The 22,943-nt window shown below is 38.1% G+C and overlaps 3 protein-coding genes across 3 annotated transcripts; 1 reads left to right on the top strand and 2 right to left on the bottom strand.

The window, feature by feature from the left end:
* Nucleotides 1-77: 77 nt before the first annotated feature.
* slc66a3 (solute carrier family 66 member 3) lies at nt 78-3,091 on the bottom strand. Its single transcript, XM_033988562.2, has 7 exons — nt 2,865-3,091; nt 1,622-1,704; nt 1,243-1,312; nt 1,111-1,168; nt 930-1,050; nt 773-814; nt 78-635 (listed from the first exon to the last, which is right to left on the bottom strand). Exons 1-7 carry the CDS (start codon nt 3,008-3,010, stop codon nt 538-540), a joined length of 618 nt encoding a protein of 205 aa, XP_033844453.1. The 5' UTR covers nt 3,011-3,091; the 3' UTR covers nt 78-537.
* A 331-nt stretch (nt 3,092-3,422) lies between these two features.
* On the bottom strand, nt 3,423-4,671 carry c22h2orf50 (chromosome 22 C2orf50 homolog). Its single transcript, XM_033988719.2, has 3 exons — nt 4,465-4,671; nt 4,336-4,375; nt 3,423-4,026 (listed from the first exon to the last, which is right to left on the bottom strand). Exons 1-3 carry the CDS (start codon nt 4,665-4,667, stop codon nt 3,829-3,831), a joined length of 441 nt encoding a protein of 146 aa, XP_033844610.2. The 5' UTR covers nt 4,668-4,671; the 3' UTR covers nt 3,423-3,828.
* Nucleotides 4,672-5,049: 378 nt separating this feature from the next.
* Nucleotides 5,050-21,891, top strand: LOC117390754 (CAP-Gly domain-containing linker protein 4-like). The gene is made up of 15 exons (XM_055231177.1): nt 5,050-5,134; nt 7,546-7,683; nt 8,176-8,315; nt 8,595-8,688; nt 8,798-8,959; nt 9,433-9,551; nt 11,226-11,471; nt 12,500-12,635; nt 12,714-12,845; nt 16,198-16,374; nt 16,446-16,574; nt 17,877-18,000; nt 20,271-20,335; nt 20,411-20,492; nt 20,788-21,891. The coding sequence occupies exons 2-15, from the start codon at nt 7,560-7,562 to the stop codon at nt 21,131-21,133; spliced, it is 2,076 nt and encodes a 691-aa protein (XP_055087152.1). The 5' UTR covers nt 5,050-5,134; nt 7,546-7,559; the 3' UTR covers nt 21,134-21,891.
* The last annotated feature ends 1,052 nt before the right edge of the window (nt 21,892-22,943 follow it).

Raw genomic sequence — 22,943 nt, 5'->3', positions numbered from 1 at the left:
CACCCACACCCACACATACCCCCCCCCCCCCCCACACACCCCCACCACACACACACACACACACACGTGCGCACACAGAGAAACCCACTTTATTTGGTGGTAAAAACATTCCTTTCTCTGTTGAACAAGCAACACATCCTAGAACTGATATGACTAAATATTTAAACAAGAAGTATGCCAGTAAAATGTCTGCATTTATAGTTTGTTTTAATTATGAAAGAATTAATAATACAGTACAGAGACAAAGGTTTGGTAACAGCACAAAACAAGAAAATTCACCTCAAAAAAGCTACTTAAAACACAGCATTGTTCTGAGAAGAACATTGTGGAAATACTTGGCTTGAGTTGCTTTAGCAACATCATAACAGTATTTGTTGGTATCACATTGGATTGGCGTTTTCATTTTAGACAGTGGAATGTTTGAGTGAGTGACGTCCGACACAGAGGTAAAAACAATAAAGGCACATTTTAAGGGAAGGTTTGCACAAGATGTTTACATAACTGTCGTACCAGTCTGTCTTACTTAGGAGGATAAACTCAGTCCTCTTTCTTATGGCTGCTTTGTCTTTGGTAGTAAATTATTGTGAGGAGCACCCACATGTTTAACAGGGTCATCACTATGAAGCGCACCAGCACTACAACACCAGGGAATAAGACACAGAATTAGTACAAGCATGTCTCAAAGGATTATGTAAATTAACAAATTCATAGACACAAAATCCTATAAATTCATTTTATGATTAACAGTATAGTGTAATGACTGCAGGCTTACCCAGCATGTCACCAGTTGTGACTGTAGCTGTGTAAATCCGGGCTAAAATGTACACAAATTATCAATGGACTGCATGTTAATAAATATACGAACCAACAGCAGTTTGCTAATGTAAATTCAAACACTTTTGAGAACAAAGTGATACAATTGCACTTACCCATGCATGTATAGGTCGCTAAAGCCCAGGTGAGAGCACTGATCTGTCCTGCATCTTTCGACTTCCATAGACACTGAAGTTGGATGAATTTGCTGGCCGCACCAATAAAAGTGCAAAGACTCTGAACAGAAACATCACATCATACTAAGAAAAAAAAAAAATCTATGTAAACAAGTCTTACCATAGACGTATCTATAACGAACTTGTCCACAGTTAATAGACGCCAGCCCCCGACAAACCTGAGCACACATGGTTAAGGAATGTCTTTCTGAAGCACTTCCTCAGGAAGTACAACAGTGAGGTTAAAGGATACAGAAATGTGTAAAAGAGGCTCTGTCGTAAACAGCCTGTGTAGTGGAGGATCAGCAGCAGGAGAATCACATCTGCATGAACAGAAAAAAAGACCATAATAAAATGTAACTTGTAACATCTAGATGGAAGAACTGTATTTGGTCTTATGGCTTGTTTAGATTTGCTTTATTTTGGATGTGTCTGTAGTTAAGGAGCATTATAATAGGGCATGCACCCTTTCTGTCAGGACAATGCTTCATTGTTTGTTTGGTACATGTCAGTGCCAGACTACTTCCCAATATGACATCATACATATAAAGTATTATGGATTATAACCATAGCTTAGCCTCTATTCCTTTTTATTTTCATTTTATTTCTGAAAACACTTTCATGCCACTTACCTTGAGCAATGAGAATGGGATATTCCAGATATGTTGGAGGAGGGTAGTCATAGTACATTTGATAAGTTACAAACACAATATATCTGAAAGAGGAACAAATTGTGTGTTATTAGTGTTATTACATAAATGGTTCAAAACAAAATAAATAAATAAAGCTGGAAACCATGCACTTTAAATATTGCAGATGCATAATGGATACCATCTCCACAACAGCAGTCAAACAACTTTTGCATATAGGCCTGTCACAATAACAAGTTTTGAAGCATGAGATATTGCAACAGAGAAATATAATGATAATATTTAAACTACTTAATGCCACTGACATGATAACAATAAAACAAGATAATCAGTGAACAATTGTACAGTATTATACAGGGTGTGAACTGTAACAAATAAATAGCAGAATGAAGCATTAATTAGCCATAGAAGTCAAACCTTTACAGCTCAAATCTTAGCACATTACAACTAAAATATCTAAAATCTCAAATATTACCAAGAAAATGCACACACGATAAATACTGAGCCCAAAAATATATTGTTCCAGCTATCATATATTGAATTAACTGGATATAGTACTTATCATGACAGGCCTACTTGCATGTTTAGGATGTTGAAGCAGATCTAAACATGAAAGTTATTCCATGATGCCTGTATGTGATTTTTGAGCAGCAGTGATGAAGAATGATGACAACATGGTGCCATGATAGTTAATAGATCTATTTATCTCACATGCAAAAATAATATTCAGTTATTTATCATTATCGCTCACCAGTATATCTGAGACAGTTGTCAAGCATGAATCAAAGTTGACACAAAAGACACAAAAGTAAGCCTATTTAGGAAGACTTAACTAATGCAATTAATTCTGTTTTTTGTGATTTTCATTTGTGAATTAATCCTGGTTTTGCATATAAAATTGGCACAGTAATTGCTTTGTAGAAGATCATTTAAGTACACATCACCACCTGGTCCACCCTGAGGCCAGAGTATGGACCACACCTTTCTTTGCTTCATTTGACCTACTGTTTTTCTCTGTAATTTTATATACTAATGCACAGGATCAAGCTTGCTTGGAATCTGTGTAGGGCTCAAAGAATTAGGAAGAAGAACAGGAAACATTACTTTTATATTATCACGCAACACAGCTTGTCAAGTGAACACATGCCTAAATAGAGTAAACATCACACTCTTAATCTGAATTACATATGAAATAGTGTACCATGAAAAGTACAAAGTATCTCACCCGACAAGTTCCAAGAGCAGACTGTTGAGGCTGACTCCATCTGAGGTTTTGGCTCGCATCAACAAAAAAATCTGAGGGAACTTGAGCACCATGCACACGAAGAGTGAGCTGAAGTTTGCCACGTGCAACAAAGTATCCGACTGCATCTTTTCAAATGTTAATGGTTAATGCTTTGGTGCTAAATTCTATCATCCAGATGCTGTCGTCACCAGAGTCAGCGTCGCATCAAGCACAAAGCTTCCGCCTCAAACCTTCAAAATAAAATGATCGTGATGGTTACGCGAGGGCTGCTGATGCATGAATGGTAAACATTGTGACCTTATTTTGAAATCTATAGTGGCCATACTTCCTGTCCAGTATTACCCACCTGCTTCCGCGTAGATGGAAACTTAAAGGTACACTATGCAATTTTTTTTTTCTGGTGGAGGATCCGCTACCTGCATAAAATGTCCACAATATGGCATTAACCACCATTAATATCATCTGAAAGAAGACCAGCAGTGCACTTTTAAGGCGAAAAAACTCAGACTCAGGGAGCTAAAACACAAAGCAATTACACCGAGGCAACTTTTGTTTTAATTGTTTTACAAGATGTTTTTATACACCACACTTCAGCATAGCTTACATTTTGAATGGTTACAAAGGGCAGTTAACTCATAAAATAAGCCTACATAACATGAAAAACACAAGGCATACAATACGCCTAAATGGCTTCTTTCCTTACAGTGCAACTTAATGCAAATCCATGCATATGTAATTAAAACAAAGACATATACAGACATGATTGAAATTAAAAAGCTACCTGTAGGATTTACTTTCTGCCGTCTTAAACTAGCACGATGGATCTCATATGAAACTTACACTCATCAAAATTTCATCAGGTGTCTGCAACCCAATTTCTGATAACACGAGGCTGATCACGTTTTGTGTGTTTTATTAATTCATAAATACGTTGAGCAGAGCATTAACCAGGCAGCATCTCTGGGTCCAGTTTGCGCCGCTGGTTGTTGCTGGACAGGAACAACAGTCTGTCCAGCCGGAGCAGCTCCTGTCCCGCTGGAGAGGACAGTCTGCTGCCGAACATTTGGTTGTTGGTACATGGGACATTACCAGAGAAGAAGGACACATAGCTGGGCAGAGGGGTCTCTTGCTTTTGACATCCCTAAAATTAATATGATAAAATGCAAAGGACAAAAACATAGTGTTGAGAGAGGGAAAACAGTAAGTCAGCCTAATCAGATCACACTGGTTCTCTTGGGTGGCCAGGTCAAAATTTATAAATAGGCTAACCTATAAAAAATATATATAAATAAATAATAATAAAATAAAAAAATATAATAATAATAATAATAATAATAATAATAATAATAATAATAATAATAATAATAATAATAATAATAAACATTCTATATAATTCTATACATCCAATTAGTTTGTAGTCTACTATAAATAATAAATAGGTCCATCTTACCAAGTGATCATACTTCATTAGAAAGCCCCAGTTTTTCTCCCTTTTAACAATGAAGACAATTATTTTAGTATAGCCTTGATTGCTTCAGGTAATGCAGAAGAAAGGCTAAGAGGAGAAGTTCACCCTCACCATTCCTTTACTCCTCTGCGTTCACTCCACACCAGCTCTCTCCACAGCAGGTCCTGTTTCACGGGGTCCTCTTGACGTATGCCCAGATAAGGTGCATTTTCCTGGGCATACAGATTCCGGTCGGTCCGGGGCTGGCTGCTTTTGGGTCGGACCACGGTGGTTCTCGGTTGCAGCCTGTATCCCGCAGACGACACACGCCTCATGGTTGTGACCTCCATCTTAATCGGAAGCAGAAACCTTGTCTGTGCGCGAGAAAATCACTGCTTTTGACTTGTTTTGTTTACGTTTGTTACCTTGGCAACCATCTAGTTATTTTACAGGCTAACGCAGCAGGTGGATTTCACACGTTGTTGGAAAAATAAACAAAAAAGCTATTATTATTTACATTTTCAATACATTTTGTAGGCTCATTTGAGATTTATAAAGTGGCCTTCTATCTTATATCCATGCACATTTACAATCGTATCAAATAATGTGAAGGATTTGTGTTTTTAGTTTAGCGGCACACTTATTGTGAAAATCGGAAATACAACTCGCCGAGCTTTTATTCTGAATCTACCCTAACCGGATGTATTTTGTGATTTTTAGCACTCATCCATTGACATACAATTCTTTATTACTGTGTAGTTATTTTGTCCATTAATGAAATAAAAGATACGCCACAGTTAAGGTAATGTATATTCTTATGTGCTATACTAAGTGTGTTATGTGATCCTTGTTGAAAAACCTGCTTTTGTAGAAAAAGTGGTTTGCAGCAATTCTATCATAGTAACATTGCATTTAGCAGGGACCTTAGTTAATGCTATATGATGACCGTAAACATGCATATCTATGGAAAAGCCCTTTACAATGGCTTTAGCCTAAACTGACGGGTTATTTAAGATAATTATTTCTGTCTTTGCGATGCTGTATTGGGGATTAAATAAAGTCTCTGTCCGCACTTTGACTTGCTAGCTAGCTCACTATCCTAATGAACTCTATCTAAACATGACTGTGGATAAATCAGACTACGGGAAAAAAAAATTATGTTGTAAAAATTGTGCAGCTCTGACCAGATTTGTTTTTTGTTAGTAAGGTTATATATATAACATTTTGCACGGTATGCTACCAGGCAAAAGGGTGCATTGCAACCTCAGTAAAAAAAAAATAATGTTTGCACCTTGATTTCAGACACCTAAAATAGTGCCACTTAATGTAAGCGTATTATGTTTGTACCCCTTTGAAACTGGAATGAACCCTCAGTCCTGCACCCGGGCCTGTAGGCTACTAGGTACTAGGTATTAACTTCATCATAACTTTTGTAACATAAATTCACAATTCACTTACAGAGGTGAGTATTCTAGTAGACTATACATTCAAAAAGTAACAAAAACAGTTTGCATGCTCTTCTATTCCGAGCAATGTTTAGGCATTACTGATAGCCTTAATGTAAAATTATGTAGTCCTACTGTTAGATATTTAATAAAGTAAAGAGAGGATGCAACAACAGATAAGTGCTGTGACTGTTATGTATCTTTAAAGGCAAAGGAAAAAGAGGACAGCTGTGTGACATCACAAGCTGAGAAACAAAAAGCTCTTTGTAAATGGAGGCTTTTGCACTGACTTGGCCAAAGGAATAATCTTTAAACAGTTAGCCTGTGTCCTGACTGTCTAAAGACAGTTGCTTCTATTGGGTTAAAATGTAATTTTTACTTTTCTGCATATTTTACAGCATGTCTGCTTGATTAAAAAACAAAACAAAAACAAAACTACAACAAAAACAATGCTAAAAGCAGTTTTCCAAGGTGGAAAAGTGCTATATAAAAATGTGACCTTTTAACATTTTATCCAAAACCCCAGGAGGCCATTATAAAAGATACAGCCACTGTTAGTACCATTTAACATAGTGATAATTTGTGTTGTGAAAATGCAATATATCTTTATTATTAAGACTGCAGAAAGTGCCTATGTGTAGTCATCAATAGTTAAGTAATCTCAAGTGACCACTCAGCAGTTGTAAAACCTAAAGTGAGTGGGTGAGCTGTCAGAGGTGATGGACTCCTGTCTCTGGTTGAACAGTGTGGACTGCTTCAGCGCTCTCTCCAGTCTGCCCTCGACACTGTTTATGTGCCCTGTCACCCAAAGCCACAGTCTCTGAATTGTAACCCTCATGTACGACTCGTCAGGAGCCACTGGGGTCAGCTGCACACCAACACAAAACTATCTGAGGAAAGTGAAGAGAAGCCAATGTGCAGGTTGTAGTTAATAGCTTCTAGACTTAGGAGAGAGGGGACACATAAATGATTTAATGTGTCATGATTTAGATCTCCTCAAATCTCATAAACTAAGCAAGACCGTTGGGAATATCAGGTGCCACACTGGGACACCAGTGACAAAAACTGTCATATGTCCTTAGGCAAGGCACTTCACCCACATTACCTAGTATGAATGTGGTGTTCATTTTAGTGGTTGTCTGAGGGGCCAATGGTGCAGACTGGCAGCTTCACTTCAGTCAATCTGTCCCAGGGTAACTGTGGCTACAGTAGTAGCTTACCACCACTGAGTATGGAGTGAATGAATGATACACTGTAAAGCACTTTTGAGTGTCCAAAACAAATGCAATATAAATGTGATGCATTCTTCAAGAAGACTGACTGTTCATTTCATACTCCTTCCAGACCAGGACTTCAGCATAGATATGCAAAAACAAGAATATGACTGTGAGTTTTGGGTGTAGTTTGGAGGTGTGGCCTTTGAGACTTGTGTGTGATTCAAATTTCATGAACCTTCTGTGAAAAAATAAAAAAGGTCCTTACTTCTTTTTACTGTTTTAGTGGCTATAAAAATAGAACCTTTTAGGAGTATCTGTTTAGATAATAATACCTAGTTATTTTTGCAGTTCCCTTATAGGAATTTAAAGTTACAGTCAAGGCTTACACTGTTGTTTTTACAAAATAACACTATGCACAAATTTATTTTAATCATTCCTGTTTAATAAATTGAAGCCAATATAAAGTACATATTATGAAGTTTGAGTGCTTGGCAGAGATTAGACCTACTTATGTTCTCAGAATAGGATGTCTAATATTGTTGCAGGCCTAGGCCCGGAGGGGGAGATGACTAAGGAGGATGTGTCAGAGCCTGTGGAGGGCGACACAGTCCCGGGCAGTCGGCTGGGACTGTCCCATCAGCGTCCAATGATCCACCCAGTCGCCTCAGCTCCCATACCCAGTGAATGCGGTAGGTCATATGCATTCAGTACAAACTCACCAATACCTTTGTACTATATTCATTACCTTTGACATCACTGACAACTGTTAAACACTGAACACAGTATATTTAAGCTATCCATCCTGTGTTTTTACTTTTTACATTGGGTAAAAGTTGCCTTACTAATTTATGTATGCTAATCCTATTAAGGCTTGTACTTTGAAGTGTTGCATGGATTGAAATGTATCCAAATGAGAATTGCTTAGCAGTAGTATTTATGCTTCACAAACTTCCCTTCCTCTCTACAAGATATTGTCTTATTTTAATGTCATCTTTTTTCTCTCTTATGTATTTAATATTTGTTTTATACTTATTCAGCCAAAGGAGTGCTAATGATACTAAAACATTTTACAGAGCTGATCATTGCATTTTCAAACAATATTTACCAATGTTCACAAATAAAATGTAATGGTAGTAAGGCATCGTAGAAAAAATGTAAAATTGAGTTCCTCTTCTCTTCAGAGTTCTCCTTCTTTGACCCGGGTGACTCCAGATGCAAGGAGATCCTGGAAGATCCTAGCACCACAGTCCCAGAGCTGTTTGCTGTGCTCAGACAGTGGGTGCCCCAGGTCCAGAAGAACATCGATGTCATTGGCAATGAGGTAACCTGCACCTGCATTATCACTTTGACATTTCTGTTATTTTCCTCATACAACTGACGGAAGGGTAAAATATGAATTTTAAAATGTCATGGTACATATTTACACATTTTACTTTCTCTAATACTGATAAATTCCTAGCATTGTAAGCGACTGAAAGTGGATGCTAGTGTAAGGATTTTCCAGAGAACAACTTGACTTGAGGAGATAAAATATATTCTTCTTACTGTTACAGAGAGATAAGTTGTAGTGGATTTCAAGTATATCTTCTTTGATGCACAGATCCTTAAAAGAGGCTGTGGTGTGAATGATCGGGACGGTCTGACAGATATGAGCCTTCTGCACTACTGCTGCAAAGCGGGGGCTCCAGGCATAGGTTTGTATCAACATTCACTAAACTGTTATATAAAACCTTGCAGTATAAATCTACCAGCTTTGCTGGTGCTTGGCTGTCTTATATTTGGGTGTTTACTGTTTATTGTCAGGTGATGCAGACCGGGCAGCTGCTTTTGCTCGGCAGCTCCTAGCTCTGGGTGCAGATCCAAACCTGCGCTCTCGCTGGACAAACATGAAGGCTCTGCACTATGCGGCCTACTTCGATGTGCCCCAGCTCATTCGTGTGGTGCTGCAGACAGCTCTGCCCGGAGGTAAAGACTGCCCACCTCACATTATGAGAGTGTTAATTTTCTTCTTATTAGTTTCCAATTTCTAAAATTTAGTTTGTAGAAAACTTCATTTTAACTACGGTTGGTGATAAAATCAAATTGTGATCTGATCCTTGTGACAGTATTATTATTTATTTTTTTTAATTGTCATATTGTGATTTAGTTTTTCTTTGTTTAATGCAGCCCTTATGCATAAACACACTTTTCCCATCTACATCCCATAATTTCTTATGAAGTTACTGTTCATGAATCATGATACATTTTTTTGGCATATTTTCCACTGATCCTTTCAGTTGTGCCGGTCAGATTGTTGACCCAATAAACATTTAATACATTTTCCAGTAGTCAACATTACACATTTTTTATTTGAATTTAAATGTAAAAAAATAAGCTTAACATCTTAACCATCAAATGGTCAGTACTCTCCGTATAATGACTCTCTCTCTTTGTTGTAGAGGTAGATGCCACTTGCAGTGACTTTGACTTTGGCACAGCCTTGCATATCGCTGCGTCCAATCTGTGCACCTCAGCTGTCAAGTGTCTGCTGGAATCAGGAGCAAACCCTGCTTTCAGAGTAAGTGGTTTAACTGTTGGTTCACCGATCAATAAAGGAGTCCAAGAGTTACTAGTCGTTGTAAATCTGAGATGAAAAAAACTGTTTAGAGCACACCACAGAGGTTTTCTTTTGTTTGAACATTTTGTGAATTAGATTGTATCATACACTAATTTCCCACTGGAGGTCACCAAAGCACCATACAAAACTTGATTAGAATTCTGGAAGATTGGAAGCTTTTGAAGCATTTGACTTATGAGGCTGGAAAAATATTTTAAAAAAATTTATTTTTGACTTGTATTTTCTGTGATGTTCATATAGTGCCACAAACAAAATGAGCTCAAGAACGAAGAAGCTGAAAATATCTGAATGGGGAAAAAATAGAACAAATTTTTAAACAAATACATTTTTTTCTCACTTGTCAAGAATTGATTGTGTTGCTATTATATTTAAATCTAGGGCTGCTTTATTACGGTAAAAATCATAATCACCATTATTTGGCTCATGATTGAAAACCATTCAAACAACTTCTACTGTAAAAGTATAGACTTGATATAATTTATTAGTAATGTTTTGAGGATCAGTTGGCTTTGTTCAAGCTTTTGTATATTAAAGCAAGCACACATTATAAACAGAAGTTTACAATCAGCATTTGAAATCACAAATATTAATTTGATTAATTGCACAGTTTTGTTTGAATAACATCAATCACATTTTTGAAAGTAACTACCGCCGCATCACATCATGTAAACCATTGAGTGGCATTTGTTTCCACTCACTATAGTCTAAGTCTGGATCTGTGATGATTTGCAAGTGAAAAGCGCTGACAGGGGAAAGACAAGCTCCCTTCTGATGTGTATCAAAGACTGCTGGTGTCATCGCTGACGGGGATGTTGAACGAGAGCGACCCAATTACCGTACTCTGCACAACCAAGCCAAAGGACCCCCCCCCCCTCACACCCCACTCCTGCCTGTCACGCCTCCTCCCCTCTGCGGCTCCTCCCACCTCCTCTCAGGCGCACTGGCACACAGCGCTGCACTTTCTTTAGACACTGCACTAATCACCACTGTTGTGCCACACTGCTGGTCAGCTGCTTTGAAAAACACTACAGGCACATTTAGTTATTTTGTGCTCCATGCAGAAATGATGCTAATTCTGTCAGGCGCCGTGGTGTGAAAGTGATAAGATTGAAGTTTTTAATCATGGAAAGACAATATTAAAATGGTCTGTTCTGTAATCTAATATAGAGAGTAAATGTGAATATAAGCCCACATTTGTTTGAGCTAAATGACTATGGGAAAATATATAATTGTGATATTCCATCAAATACTGCAATTAGATTAGATTTGTAGTTTGTTCAGTAGCATTTAAATTTGAGAGCTTAAAATAATGTAATATAATTTTGCACTGGGCATAATATTTCCTAAACAATGGCTTCCTTAGTGATGTGCTACCAATAATCATCAAAATTCAGATTTTGATTCAGTGGCAATTAGTCTTGCTGCCCTAACATTTGGTGTTCTTAATTGTATACAAAACCTTCATGAAATCCTTTGTTTCACCAATGTTGTTATGTTATTTTTTAATAAAATAAAATATGATTTAATATTTTATTATTCTGATTGTGTAATATTAATCTTATGATTCAATACTCTGCTAGACTCTGTAACTAACATCTGCTGTTTACTTGACAGAATGACAAAGGCCAATGTCCAGCTGAAGTGGTCCCTGATCCTTTGGACATGCCTTTAGAAATGGCAGATGCAGCAGTCGTGGCCAAGGAGTTGTGCACTATACTAAGGGACGTATTACCCCGGCCTTCCTCCCCTGCGCCCCTCCCCCTACAGACCCACATCCCCCCACTGTCCGAAAAGGCCCGGGGGCAGCTCGCCAACATGGGGCTGCGGCTCGGCGACCGTGTCATGATCGCCGGACAGAAGGTTGGTGGGCGTATTTCTGGCTTAATGTACTGTACTAGCTGCCTAGGACCCAAAATACACACTTCGCCAATATTACTCACAAAGATGTGAGTTTGGTCACCTGAGTTCAGATGGGGCATGATTGACAGGTGGATTAGCCAATCATGGAGGCGCATGGTCTATCCATATCGAAACAAACATGACTGCTTATGAGGAAAAAATAAACAAAATATCACAGGAGAAAAAACAATGCGGATTTCTATAGAATCTATGAGTGAAGCATCAAACTCTTAATCTAAGGTGGGAGAAATTAAGTTTTCTTCAAAATGATGGGTGACCAATGAGCTTCTCCATTTCAAATGCATCAGTGAAATATACAAATGTGATTGTACGGCTTTGTAAGTGAAGTTAAACGTTGATGGGACACAGCTTTACTTAATATTTCAGACAATTATTTTAGTCCTGAACTGAGAAAAAATACTTTGCAGTTGCTAAGCAACACCATTCTGGCATATTTCCAGCATCCTGGGTTTGTCTGACAGTTCATTCCGGCATATCAACATTGATCTGTGCCTGTCCAGATTTACATTTATTTTATTCATTTTTGTCTTTATTTCATGTTGGTAAACATTCTCTTGGTGAATTTGGATTAGGGTTAAATAGATAAATTTTTACTTTGATGCATAACACAAAGCTGACCTATGGTAAAGAGGTTTGTCAATGATGAGCACAAGTACTTCATACTGGTATGTACAGCTGCTTCTGATTGGCTGTGAGTGGTTTACTAATTTAGTGTTCTGACAAGGAAAGCTGCTTTATATGAGTGCATTTAGATTTCATTATATTCATTACAATTAGAAGGTACCTTGTTGTTGTTAATTTGTTACTTAATGACTAAAGCCAGAGTTATTGTTATTAACATGATAAAAAATTAATAAATGCAGATTTTAAACCTTTCTTCTATTAAATGACTCTGCAAATTAGCAGACGGCAGGCCTTGATTTATTTTTAACAGGTACAATGACATTAGCATTTAAACTTGTACACAGGTGGGGACCCTGCGTTTCTGTGGCAGCACGGACTTTTCGTCAGGCCTGTGGGCCGGAGTGGAACTGGACAAACCCGAGGGCAAGAACGATGGATCAGTGGCAGGAGTCCAGTATTTCCACTGTCGCTTCAGATATGGTTCGTCCCAACAACACAATTAGAGATAATTTCACTGTCCATTGACACTTTATGTAAAGTTTGTTTTGCATATGACAGGCATATTTGCACCACTTTCCAAAATAGCCAAACCCCTGGAGAGACTGAAACCTGGAATTATGAGGACTTCCACGCCTATCCGCCCGCCACGCAAAGTTGACTTGTCCCGGGTCACTTCTAAGGTTAACACAGGTAAGGCACTTTTTAGTAAACTGTATGTTAAAAATTATCCAACTAAGTACTTTTTTCAATGAATGCTTTTAACTTAATTAAATACAGTCTTAACCAAGGTCACAAAAAAGTCAACTATAACAAAACACCATTTTTACTTTTGATAATTGTGGCATTGAAATGCTACAAACTATACAATTAAAAAAGTGAAAGTATGTTATGTAAAAATGTGCTGCTGCTTTACTGAGGCCAGTTAGGCTGAACATGACTGCAGAGGAAGCCCTGCGAGCGGCCCATAACATGGTGTGATTGATAGTCCAATTAAAGCAGGTTTAATAACTGGGGCATTGACAAGCTGAGGAGGCTGGCCACTATTCATCACTGGACTCTGTGTGTGTGTCTTTACCACCCATGCACCGTACAGAGGCTAAAACGCACACGCACCATCTTTAGTGTTTTGCTGCTACCTGCTCTTTACCGTCCGCTCATATCCGGCCCAGGCCAATCATTTAGGAGCATCTATAGATTGGCTGGGTCATTGTGCACGTCTTGTCTCACTAACGGGGAGACACAGAGGCAGAAGAGGCCCAGACTGGCCCCTATTAGAGCATGTCAACCGTTAGCCCAGACCTCAAAGACCAGCAGCCTCACACGCAGCTCACAGCTCCTCTCTGTGGTTCAGCAAGTGTGAGTGCATTTGTCCCATGAACATGGCCAAAGCTATTGATCTTGATTGACCTACTAAAACACACTTTCTTTGTGGTGGCACTTCCAGTTTAGCGGGAATCCCCTTCATTTCAATGGAGAATGTGTGAAAAGTTTTGATATGATATAAATGAGGTTGATTTGTGTAAAGCGTTCTGTGTTCTTGTGCAGTAAGAATGTCTGTTTTCCAATGTATTTTTGAGCAGTTAAACACCTGTAAGTGAATAAGACAAGATAGGCGACTTTAATGCCATATTGTAACTTTCCCAGCCAAGAAGACTAAGACACAAGCAGGTGGTAGACTCCTCTTCAGAAAAGTTATCTAGTGCACCTTTAACTGATTAAAGATAGGCATACTATTCCAATGGAAACATAATATTTATTAAGTCATCATTTAAAAAAAAAAAATCTTTTAGTATTACTGTCATTTGTCTGTCTGTCAGTCTTTTGTCATACATGAAATCAGATCTGTAATATCATATATAATTGGCATTGTTCAACGAATAGGATTCTTACAGCACCAGTCGCTCAATGTTTTTTTCTGTTTTAAAATATCAAAAGAAAATCAAAGCATGTTTATTTCTCTTGGTTCATTATGTTTAATACAGTGAAACGCGAGGCAGACTGATCTTGAAAGATGATTTTGAATCTCTTCAAATACAGATGTTTCTTATTGAAAGAGAGACTTAACAAGTGCAATTATCAACCTTTTTTCGCACAGACTTGATTTTCACCGCATTGTGTTGTGTTCCAGATTCCTTTGAAGTTTTCTTTGTTCTTTTGTATTCACTGCTGCCACTGGAGCTCCTGTCTGAATACAACTGCGTGTCTCAGCATATGCGTTTTATTGTGAGACCAGTGAAACAGACAGTACAATTAAGATTAAAGCTTTGCCAATAATCCTTTATTCTTTGCTTTTCAACATTACCCATCCTGTCAGCAGTGGCTTTTTTGTGTCACAGTGTATCCTTAATTATTATTTTCAAAAGTTTTACCCTTTCTATCTAGTAATCATACAGCATATTTTTAGTGTGGTGATTAATTATTTTTTAATTATGTATACAAAAGTCACAGAGGAGGTGAGTAATCAGTTAGATTTACTTGAATAAATTTAAAGAAATTGTAATTTTCTGAGAACTTTTCTGGCAGCATACTTTTACTCCTTGTTGAATAATATTTTTTATTAAAATAACAGTACACTTACTTGAGTAAAAGTTTTGGTTACTCTTCCCACTGTGAGTAAGTGACAAAAGCTTTATGTTGATCATATAAAATGAAACATTTGTGTTTCTTGCACCTTTCCTTCAGATATGATTTAGTTTCTTTCATTTTTGTGGTCTATACTTATTTTGTGCATTATTTAAGGTTCTGTCCTTCCAATTATATTAACTTCAAATTATAAATCAGATGTTAGGCCCTGAGAGTTACTCTTATAGTTACTCTTACTTGAGTAGTAGTTTTCCCAAATGCTTTTTTACTCTTACTTGAGTAATTTCTTGGACCACTACTTTGTACTTCTACTTGCGTGATATTATTTTGAAGTAACATTACTCTAACCTGAGTAACATTTTTTGTTACTCTACCCAGCTCTGAAGAGTCATCATTAGTACAACACTGTTGTCCAGTGTTAGATGAGATCATAATTTATTTCCGTATATGTTTCATAAAAAATAATACAAAATAAATGACAATAAACCAATATATGATGTGAATCTTGGTTCTAGCCCTCTGAATTTGGGTCAGACTGAAAAGGACAGCGGACAAAAGGTTGATAAAAATAGGTTGCATTGGTTTTAGTCTTGTATTTTTGTAGCATGCCTGGAAAGGGAAAAGGGCTTCTGTTTTAACTTACTACAAATACATATAATTTCAGTTGGTCCACTTTAGGAGGTGGGTATTTGAATGGGGAGTGAGGGAAAGAAGAACTAGAATACAGTACAGTATAATTTGAGTTGCACACGATAACATATATGGAATTTGAGGATAAGATCACTCCCATTACTTATTGACCTGGTTCCTATCTTTTCTTATCCTCCTCCATGTTGTAGACCTTTAGCAAAGATTTAATCATTTTAAAATCTTCCCTTAATCATCCTGTGGCCTGTGAAGGTCTGTGGAAGTCAAAGCACTAATCAAGTCTTAAGTCCAAATGGCTTTTTGAGAGTCAAATTGGGTGCCCTAACCATGCTACTTTATAAATGAAGTATTTCAAATTTTCTTTTAACATTCCTAGTTCTTTCGGTATTCAACAAAAACATGAAAAACGTAATACAAAATGCATTAGCTGGCTAGTTTCTATAGTGGTAAAATGACTAAACCCCTATATGAATAAAATGCAATACTTATCGTGCAGGATAATCTCTAAAAATATTCTAATTGTACAAAACAGAACAAAACACGAGCTTCAATAAATAAATAGCAGAATGAAACACTAAAGTTTGTATCCATAATAAGTCATAGACATTATTTATTCAACCTTCTACGGCTCAAATCTTTTTATAGTACAGAAAAATAACAAAAAGTTCCCACTAGTACAAAGGAAAAGTATCTATGATAAATATTGACCCCAAAATTATTGTTCTATCTTTCATTTATTAAATAATTTGTCGTAATTATCGTGACAGACCTACTAATCTCACCAGGTGTTGACATTGTATTCTGTCAACAGGTTTATTGTCCCGCTCTCTCTCTTCCTCGTCTTCCTCTCTGGACTCTCGCCCCCGCCCCGCCCGTCCCCGCCCTCTGCCGCGACAGAGACCACCAGCCCGCCACCGCAGAGAACGCCCTTCACTCAGCCCGAGGACGACCCCATCACCAGCTTCAAGACTGTCCTCTACTACTTCAGGTAAGAAATGTCATGCTCAATACATAAATGAGTTGTGGTCTATACTACAAGTTCAGTTTTGTGTTTTGAAGGTGTCCGCAGCCGCACCCCATCAGCCAACAGTTGTGAGGGCTCAGAAGTACGCCTCGGGGACCGGGTGCTGGTAGTGGGACAGAGGACAGGGGTGGTGCAGTACTGTGGGGAAACTGCCTTTGCCCCAGGTATGTTAAATGAAAAGTGTTTAAAATAATACATTATTATATAAAAATACAATAGTGCCGTTACTGATTTTCTATTTTGCTCTCGGCCTCTAGGCTTTATTTCACAGAACAGTGAAAGTGGGCAAGACATTCAGAAAAAGTCTGACAGAGTTTTGTATATCTTCCGCGTTCAAGCTCCTAGACCACAGAACAAGACTTAAAAGACGGACTTTTAGCACTTGGAAAATATATACTGCATTACATATAAACTTCTACCTTTTAGATTTATACAAAAGCTATATGGCCTGTCACCATAACACATTTTGAAGTGTGATATATTGTAGATGTAAACACCTAAACAATAATATTGAAACTAATTTATACCACTGACATAATAACCCTAAAGGACTATCCCCAAAAAACTATTCTAAATCATTAAAATTTATGAGCTGCAATAAATAAATAGCAGAATGAGTCACTTTAGTAGGTAGTTTGTATATATAATAAGTCATAGAAGTTATCAATTTAACCCTCTAAAGCTCACATCTTTAATAACAGATAATTTGTAAAAAAAAATAAAAATAAAAAAAATTCCAAAAAGTTCTCACTAGTGCAAAGAAAAGTACCCACAATAAATACTGACCCCCAAAAAAGATTGCTCCGTTTATCTTGTATTGAATGATGAGTCGATATAGTAATTATCGTGGCAGGCCTATAAGCGCTTCTTCTACTCAGCATATAGTAGCAAATACTAATTCGTCTTGAAGACATAAACCATGAATGTCTTTCTCTCCTATTATTTGAAGAAATGGCTAAATATCTCAGAAAATATAATCCACTCTTCATATTCTGAACACAGTGGCGTGTGGAGATGAGATAGCAATTCCATTAGTTCTTTTAAACCTGATTCATGAGTGTTAAGCAAAGCGAAACAAGACCGTAAAAGCTGGAGCAAGCTCTTAAAGTGCTCCAAATATTTATCTCTGACTTCTGCTTATCTGTCATGTCTGAATGAACATGAACTTGTTTTATTGCACCCAGCGTTCTACAGTATTAGGGAGGATTTTTTCTATATTTCTCTTTGATATTTTAAAATCAGAGCAAGCAGAGTTGTGTTATCTGTGCCCCAGTGCATTGAACATTGCTGCTTTCTTTCCATAACATCACAGTTTTCCCTTTGGCTTTTTGTCTCTGGGCCTGAATGTGAAATGCACAAAAGTACTTTTATTTTTGAGGGCTGAACTTAAGGCTGAAGTCATTTGGAATACAGTAAAACTAATCTCATTTTATAATCTTCCCTAACTTGTTTTACCGTGCTTACAGGCCTTTGGTTGGGAATTGAATTGGACAAACCAAGTGGAAAAAATGATGGATCAGTTGGAGGAGTGAGGTACTTCAGCTGTCCACCGAAACATGGAGTTTTTGCTCCCCCATCTCGTGTTCAAAGGTATGAACTGTCCCTTATGGTTAATTCATAGTTTTGCTATAACTTTCTAACTTCTAGCATGTTAACAGTAAGCCTGTCACAATAATTACTATATCGACTTATCGCTCAATATATGAAAGATGGGGAAAAAAAATTGGGGGTGTATATTTTTACATAGGTACTTTTTCTTTGTACTAATGGGAAAGTTTGTTCTTTTTCTGTAATATGATTAGAGCTGAAAGGGGTTGAATGAAATAACTTTATTTATTATTTTAGATTTATTCTAACTAGTTTTTCATCCTGCTATTTAGTTTTTGAGGCTAATATTTTGTAACTATATGTACATTGAGAATAGATTTTTGGGATAGTCCAGATTTTTGGTTATTGTGTCAGCGGCATGAATTTGTTTTAATATTGTCATTTATCATCTGTATTTTCTTCACCGATATATCACACTTCAAAATGTGTTGTCTTGACAGGCCTAGATAGCAGAATATGGACATATCACAAAGTGCAAAGCTATACTTCAGTACATGTGTTATGTTATATGTCTAATGAACTTTTTGACGGTTGTGTGTTAGTACTGACATTTGTTTTAGTTGTTTTTTCCTGTGTTTCTGCTCTTGTAATTAGCAGCAGTCAATGCTGTCAGATGTGTTGCCCAAGGCCTTACCATAGATAATCTCAGACTGTAACATGACATTTCATCATGAGCCAGATGCCACAAACTCTGCATTTAACCATTGATTATTGCTCGTTTCTTCAGTGAATACGAAAAAAAATGATGTAACAGGAAAGGAAAAGTCAACACTGACCAATAATTTCCAGAGGTGAAATCTGTATGCCATTACTTATGTGTCTGTTGTTTTGCACTGAGTTCTCCTTACAACAGACAAATGTGTTAAAACTATTCAAGACCTTTAACTCAATTATATCGACACAGCCAATGCATACTGACAGTACTTCATTTATAACTTATTATGAGGCAATAGTAAAGAAAGTTGCATTATGACCCTTTCCCGCAGTGCCCCCTGTTTACATCATGTTTAAGTGTTATTATGTTTACAAATTGGTGTTAATAATAGTCTGGCTTTTAGCTGAAAAAAACATGTTGAAATCCAGTTGGAAAACGGTTGGTCTAATTGTTATTGCTGTGTCTGCTCCTCAAAGATAAACTCCCAGGTATCTCATCAACTGCCTTAGTGGCTGCTGATGAGTGGAATAAGTCAATGACGTTAAGCTGTCTCACAATGTTTGATAGTGATTACAGAAATAACCCGAGAGGAGAAATTACCATAGTTATGCTCTTTACCTTGCTCCCTTTCAGATTCTTTTCTACTGCTCAGTGAAGTGCTGATAATTATAGTTAGGCTTTTAGATAAAAATATCAAACAGTTAGTCCTTAGTTTATTCAAGGTTCCAGTACAGCATATGGCACTTGAGTATTCTGTATTAAAACTCATAATGTTGTTACCAAACCAGAATAAAACCTGTGTGAACTCAGCACTGCAAGTGCTCAGTTAACTCCCAACTGGAGCTTAAATAGAGGCTAGAGGTTACAATTTTTTTATAACTAAGGTAATTCTAATGTATCTCACCAAATGTCATTAAATTTATCATCCACCAGGAAACATGTTTCTTAACCTTGAATAGCCAACAGTCCTATCGATGTGAATGAATAAATGCTTACGGTGTGTTCTTCAAATAAAGATCTGATTTGACTACCACATAACACAGCTGAATTGCATTTATCCATCCGCCCACCACCTCCTGCACCTGTTCTCATTTGTAAACAGAGAGTTTGCACTGCATCTCTTCATTATTCTGCAGTGACTGGGTTTGTGTTGAACACACTGTTCATGTCCTCTTTAGACTGAGCTGTTTTCGCTGCAGCCAGCCCCTGTGTTGTCCTGCCATCCCTTATTCATGTCATTTTCTGCTTGTCTTCCTCTGCCTAATTAACCTAGGGGCACACGGTGTGCTCTGACAGAGGAGCATCTAATGGAGAATTTCACATTCTCCCCATCAGACACCTTGTTGCCTCTCTTTGTCTTGCCGTCACCACCTATCACCATCCATTTTACAAAATAAACTGCTTTTTCTTTCTTTTCCACAAACAAACATTTAAGACCTAACTTTTCTCTTTCAAACAACTATCACTTTCACCTCTTGCTTTAGGAGGCTTGTTTCTTGTTCTTGTTCTGATAGCTGTTTGGTGATATTATTCACATATTTCAAAGGATCTGTAATCATGTATTGACAATGTGAAAAGTGCTGTTTTGTACTGACAGGATCCATGGGTCAGTGGACTGCCTCTCTGAGCTATCTTCAGCGCGTCTCTCTCACTCATTCAGTGGTGGGTTTCTTTCTCCTTTCTCCTTGTGATATGCAGAGGCCTGTGTGAGACTTGACTCGTGTGGTTTGTGCACAGGGTCGATGCAGCGCAGTTTCAGCTCCACGTCTGCACTGGCTGTTCCCAAGGACTCAGGCAGAAGAAGCAGTGCTGTGAGCAGGTGTGTATGCTGTCTGCTAAGCTCCCATTCCTCTCCCCGAGCTTTCAGCTTCACTCTAATCCCTCCAGCAGTGGCACAATCAATACTGATAAGAAGCCACACTATTAGTCAGCAGAAGGTTCCTTATTCAATGGCCGCTGCATGATTGTGGTTATAATGAGAGAATACAGGGAATAGAAGATCAATCCCTCAAGCACCAGGCTCCCATGAATCTCTCTGTTACTGTGATAAATCGTGTTTTGTGCATGCGGTCGCTAAATTTTCCTCTGTTTCTCATGGTCTCTCAAATGCACAGAAGCCGCTCCGCCCCTCACCGTCGCCGCTGGAGAGCACTCAGTGGAGGCAGTGGAGGTTCTGGCCCAGCAGGCTCTGCCCCGGGGCAGGTGCGGCTCCGAGTGGGCATGCAGGTGCTGCTGAACAGTGCCAATGAGATGGCCTTTATCCGCTACCTGGGCACTGCAGACTTTGCCTCAGGGCTTTGGCTGGGGCTGGAGCTCCGCACTCCAAAGGGGAAGAATGACGGGTCTGTGGACGGGCGTCGCTACTTCTCCTGTCGCCCTGGATACGGCGTGCTGGTCCGCCCCAGCAGGGTCACCCACAGAGGCATCAATGGCTCGCTGCTGGTTGCTGACAACAGTTGAGGACTTTTCTACCTAAAACATTACAGAGACATTTTGCTATTTATTTTCTTTATTATCTTTCAACTCATTTTTTATACTAACGTTTGCATGCTCTGTGCGCCATCATGGCACTTTGCACTACATGTGGCAGACTGACTCACTTAAATTTTCGTGTCAATTCATCATGGATGGCAGCATCCATATGCGTATGAAGCTGGTCTACGACCAAATGGAAGTGTTAAAGGCAGGAGCACAGTGACTGTATTAAACTCTCACTAGCAGCAGCACAGCCTCCACCACAGAGAGCTTTGCTGAAGAAAGTTTTCTGCTAGAAACTTTGATCCAGATTCGTCCCCAGAACTGCTCCATTTGATCTGTTCTTACATTTTTGGTCAGGCTGCTCTTTTGTAAAGTTCTTTCCATTGAAATTTTAGAATTTAACAGCGTTATCTGTGCAGCTGCATGGGGCTTGTTCTGTTAAGTACATGCAAAAACCAAAAGCACTTTATAGAAATTCTTGTTAGAATTAGTTTTGGAAGAATAAGTATAAGGGAGTCCAAATTTGCACTACCTAATTCTCTTGCCCTGAAAGACATATAAATTAGCAGATATTTAAAGATAATTTTTATCCTGTGAGAAAATATTTTATTTAATTGTATCAGCAGGAAATGTTGCTAAAGCACAACTAAAATGCTAGAAATTTGTGTATTATATTTCTATTGACGAAAAGCACTTTTATTCAGTCAATCCCCATTTAAAATGCAGGACCTGGAGAGCAAAATATACACTGCCTCACCAAAAACAAGTCACCAACTTGATTTAACTAAGCAAATAGGTATGAGCCTCCTCTAGTTGGTCAGGTCTAGGTTCAGCAACAGTCTGTGCTCAAAGAATGAGGTCAGCTGACAACCTGGTCATTCAGTATATTCAGGTTATTCCATCAATGGATTTTTTCTTCCCTGATGGCATGGGCATATTCTAAGATGACAATGCCAGGATTCATTGGGCTCAAATTGTGACAGAGTGGTTCAGGGAGCATGAGACGTCATTTTCACACATGGATTGTCCACCACAGAGTCCAGACCTTAACCCCATTGAGAATCTTTGGGATGTGCTGGAGAAGACTTTGTGCAGCGGTCAGACTCGACCATCATCAATGCAACATCTTGGTGAAAAATTAATGCAACACTGGATGGAAATAAATCTTGTGACATTGCAGAAGCAAAATCGAACCAATGCCACAGCGAATGCGTGCCGTAATCAAAGCTAAAGGCGGTCCAACTAAATATTAGAGTGTGTGACTTTATTTTTTTTTGGCCAGGCAGTGTATGTTTAATGTAGGCCTTGTTTTCCATTTGAATGCCAATGAATCTGCACCAGCTAACACAGAGCTTCTATAACACTATCTTAAACTGCAACACTCATCATTGTTCTTTGTACATTATTTCACTGAACTGCACGAGTCAACTGTTTGCACTATTTTTCATAGTGTAAGAATTAAAAGTCATTAATATAATTCTGAACAGTAATCTTCATATTGATGGTGTGAGAAGTGCATTGTGCCATTCAAACCACTCACTGTCACACCAAACCACTTTTTATAATCATATCATTGCTACATTTCCAAACATTAGACATGGCCTAATTGTATTCAGTGTTCAATTAAAGCATCCTGACAGAGGAAATATGCAATTATCTACAAGTTCCAAAGAGACTGCGCTATCTGATTAGAGCAGGCAAGTTGTACAAAAGATTGATTGTGAGTGTGGAAAAACAGACCTGCTATTCAGTAAAACCCTCATGTAGCCTCCAATTAGGGTGCATGGCCCAC

The sequence above is a fragment of the Periophthalmus magnuspinnatus genome, chromosome 22, assembly GCF_009829125.3.
Source record: "Periophthalmus magnuspinnatus isolate fPerMag1 chromosome 22, fPerMag1.2.pri, whole genome shotgun sequence".
Taxonomy (NCBI): domain Eukaryota; kingdom Metazoa; phylum Chordata; class Actinopteri; order Gobiiformes; family Gobiidae; genus Periophthalmus; species Periophthalmus magnuspinnatus.
Note: the sequence above shows the minus strand (reverse complement) of the source record. Positions and strands in the feature narration are given on the sequence as shown.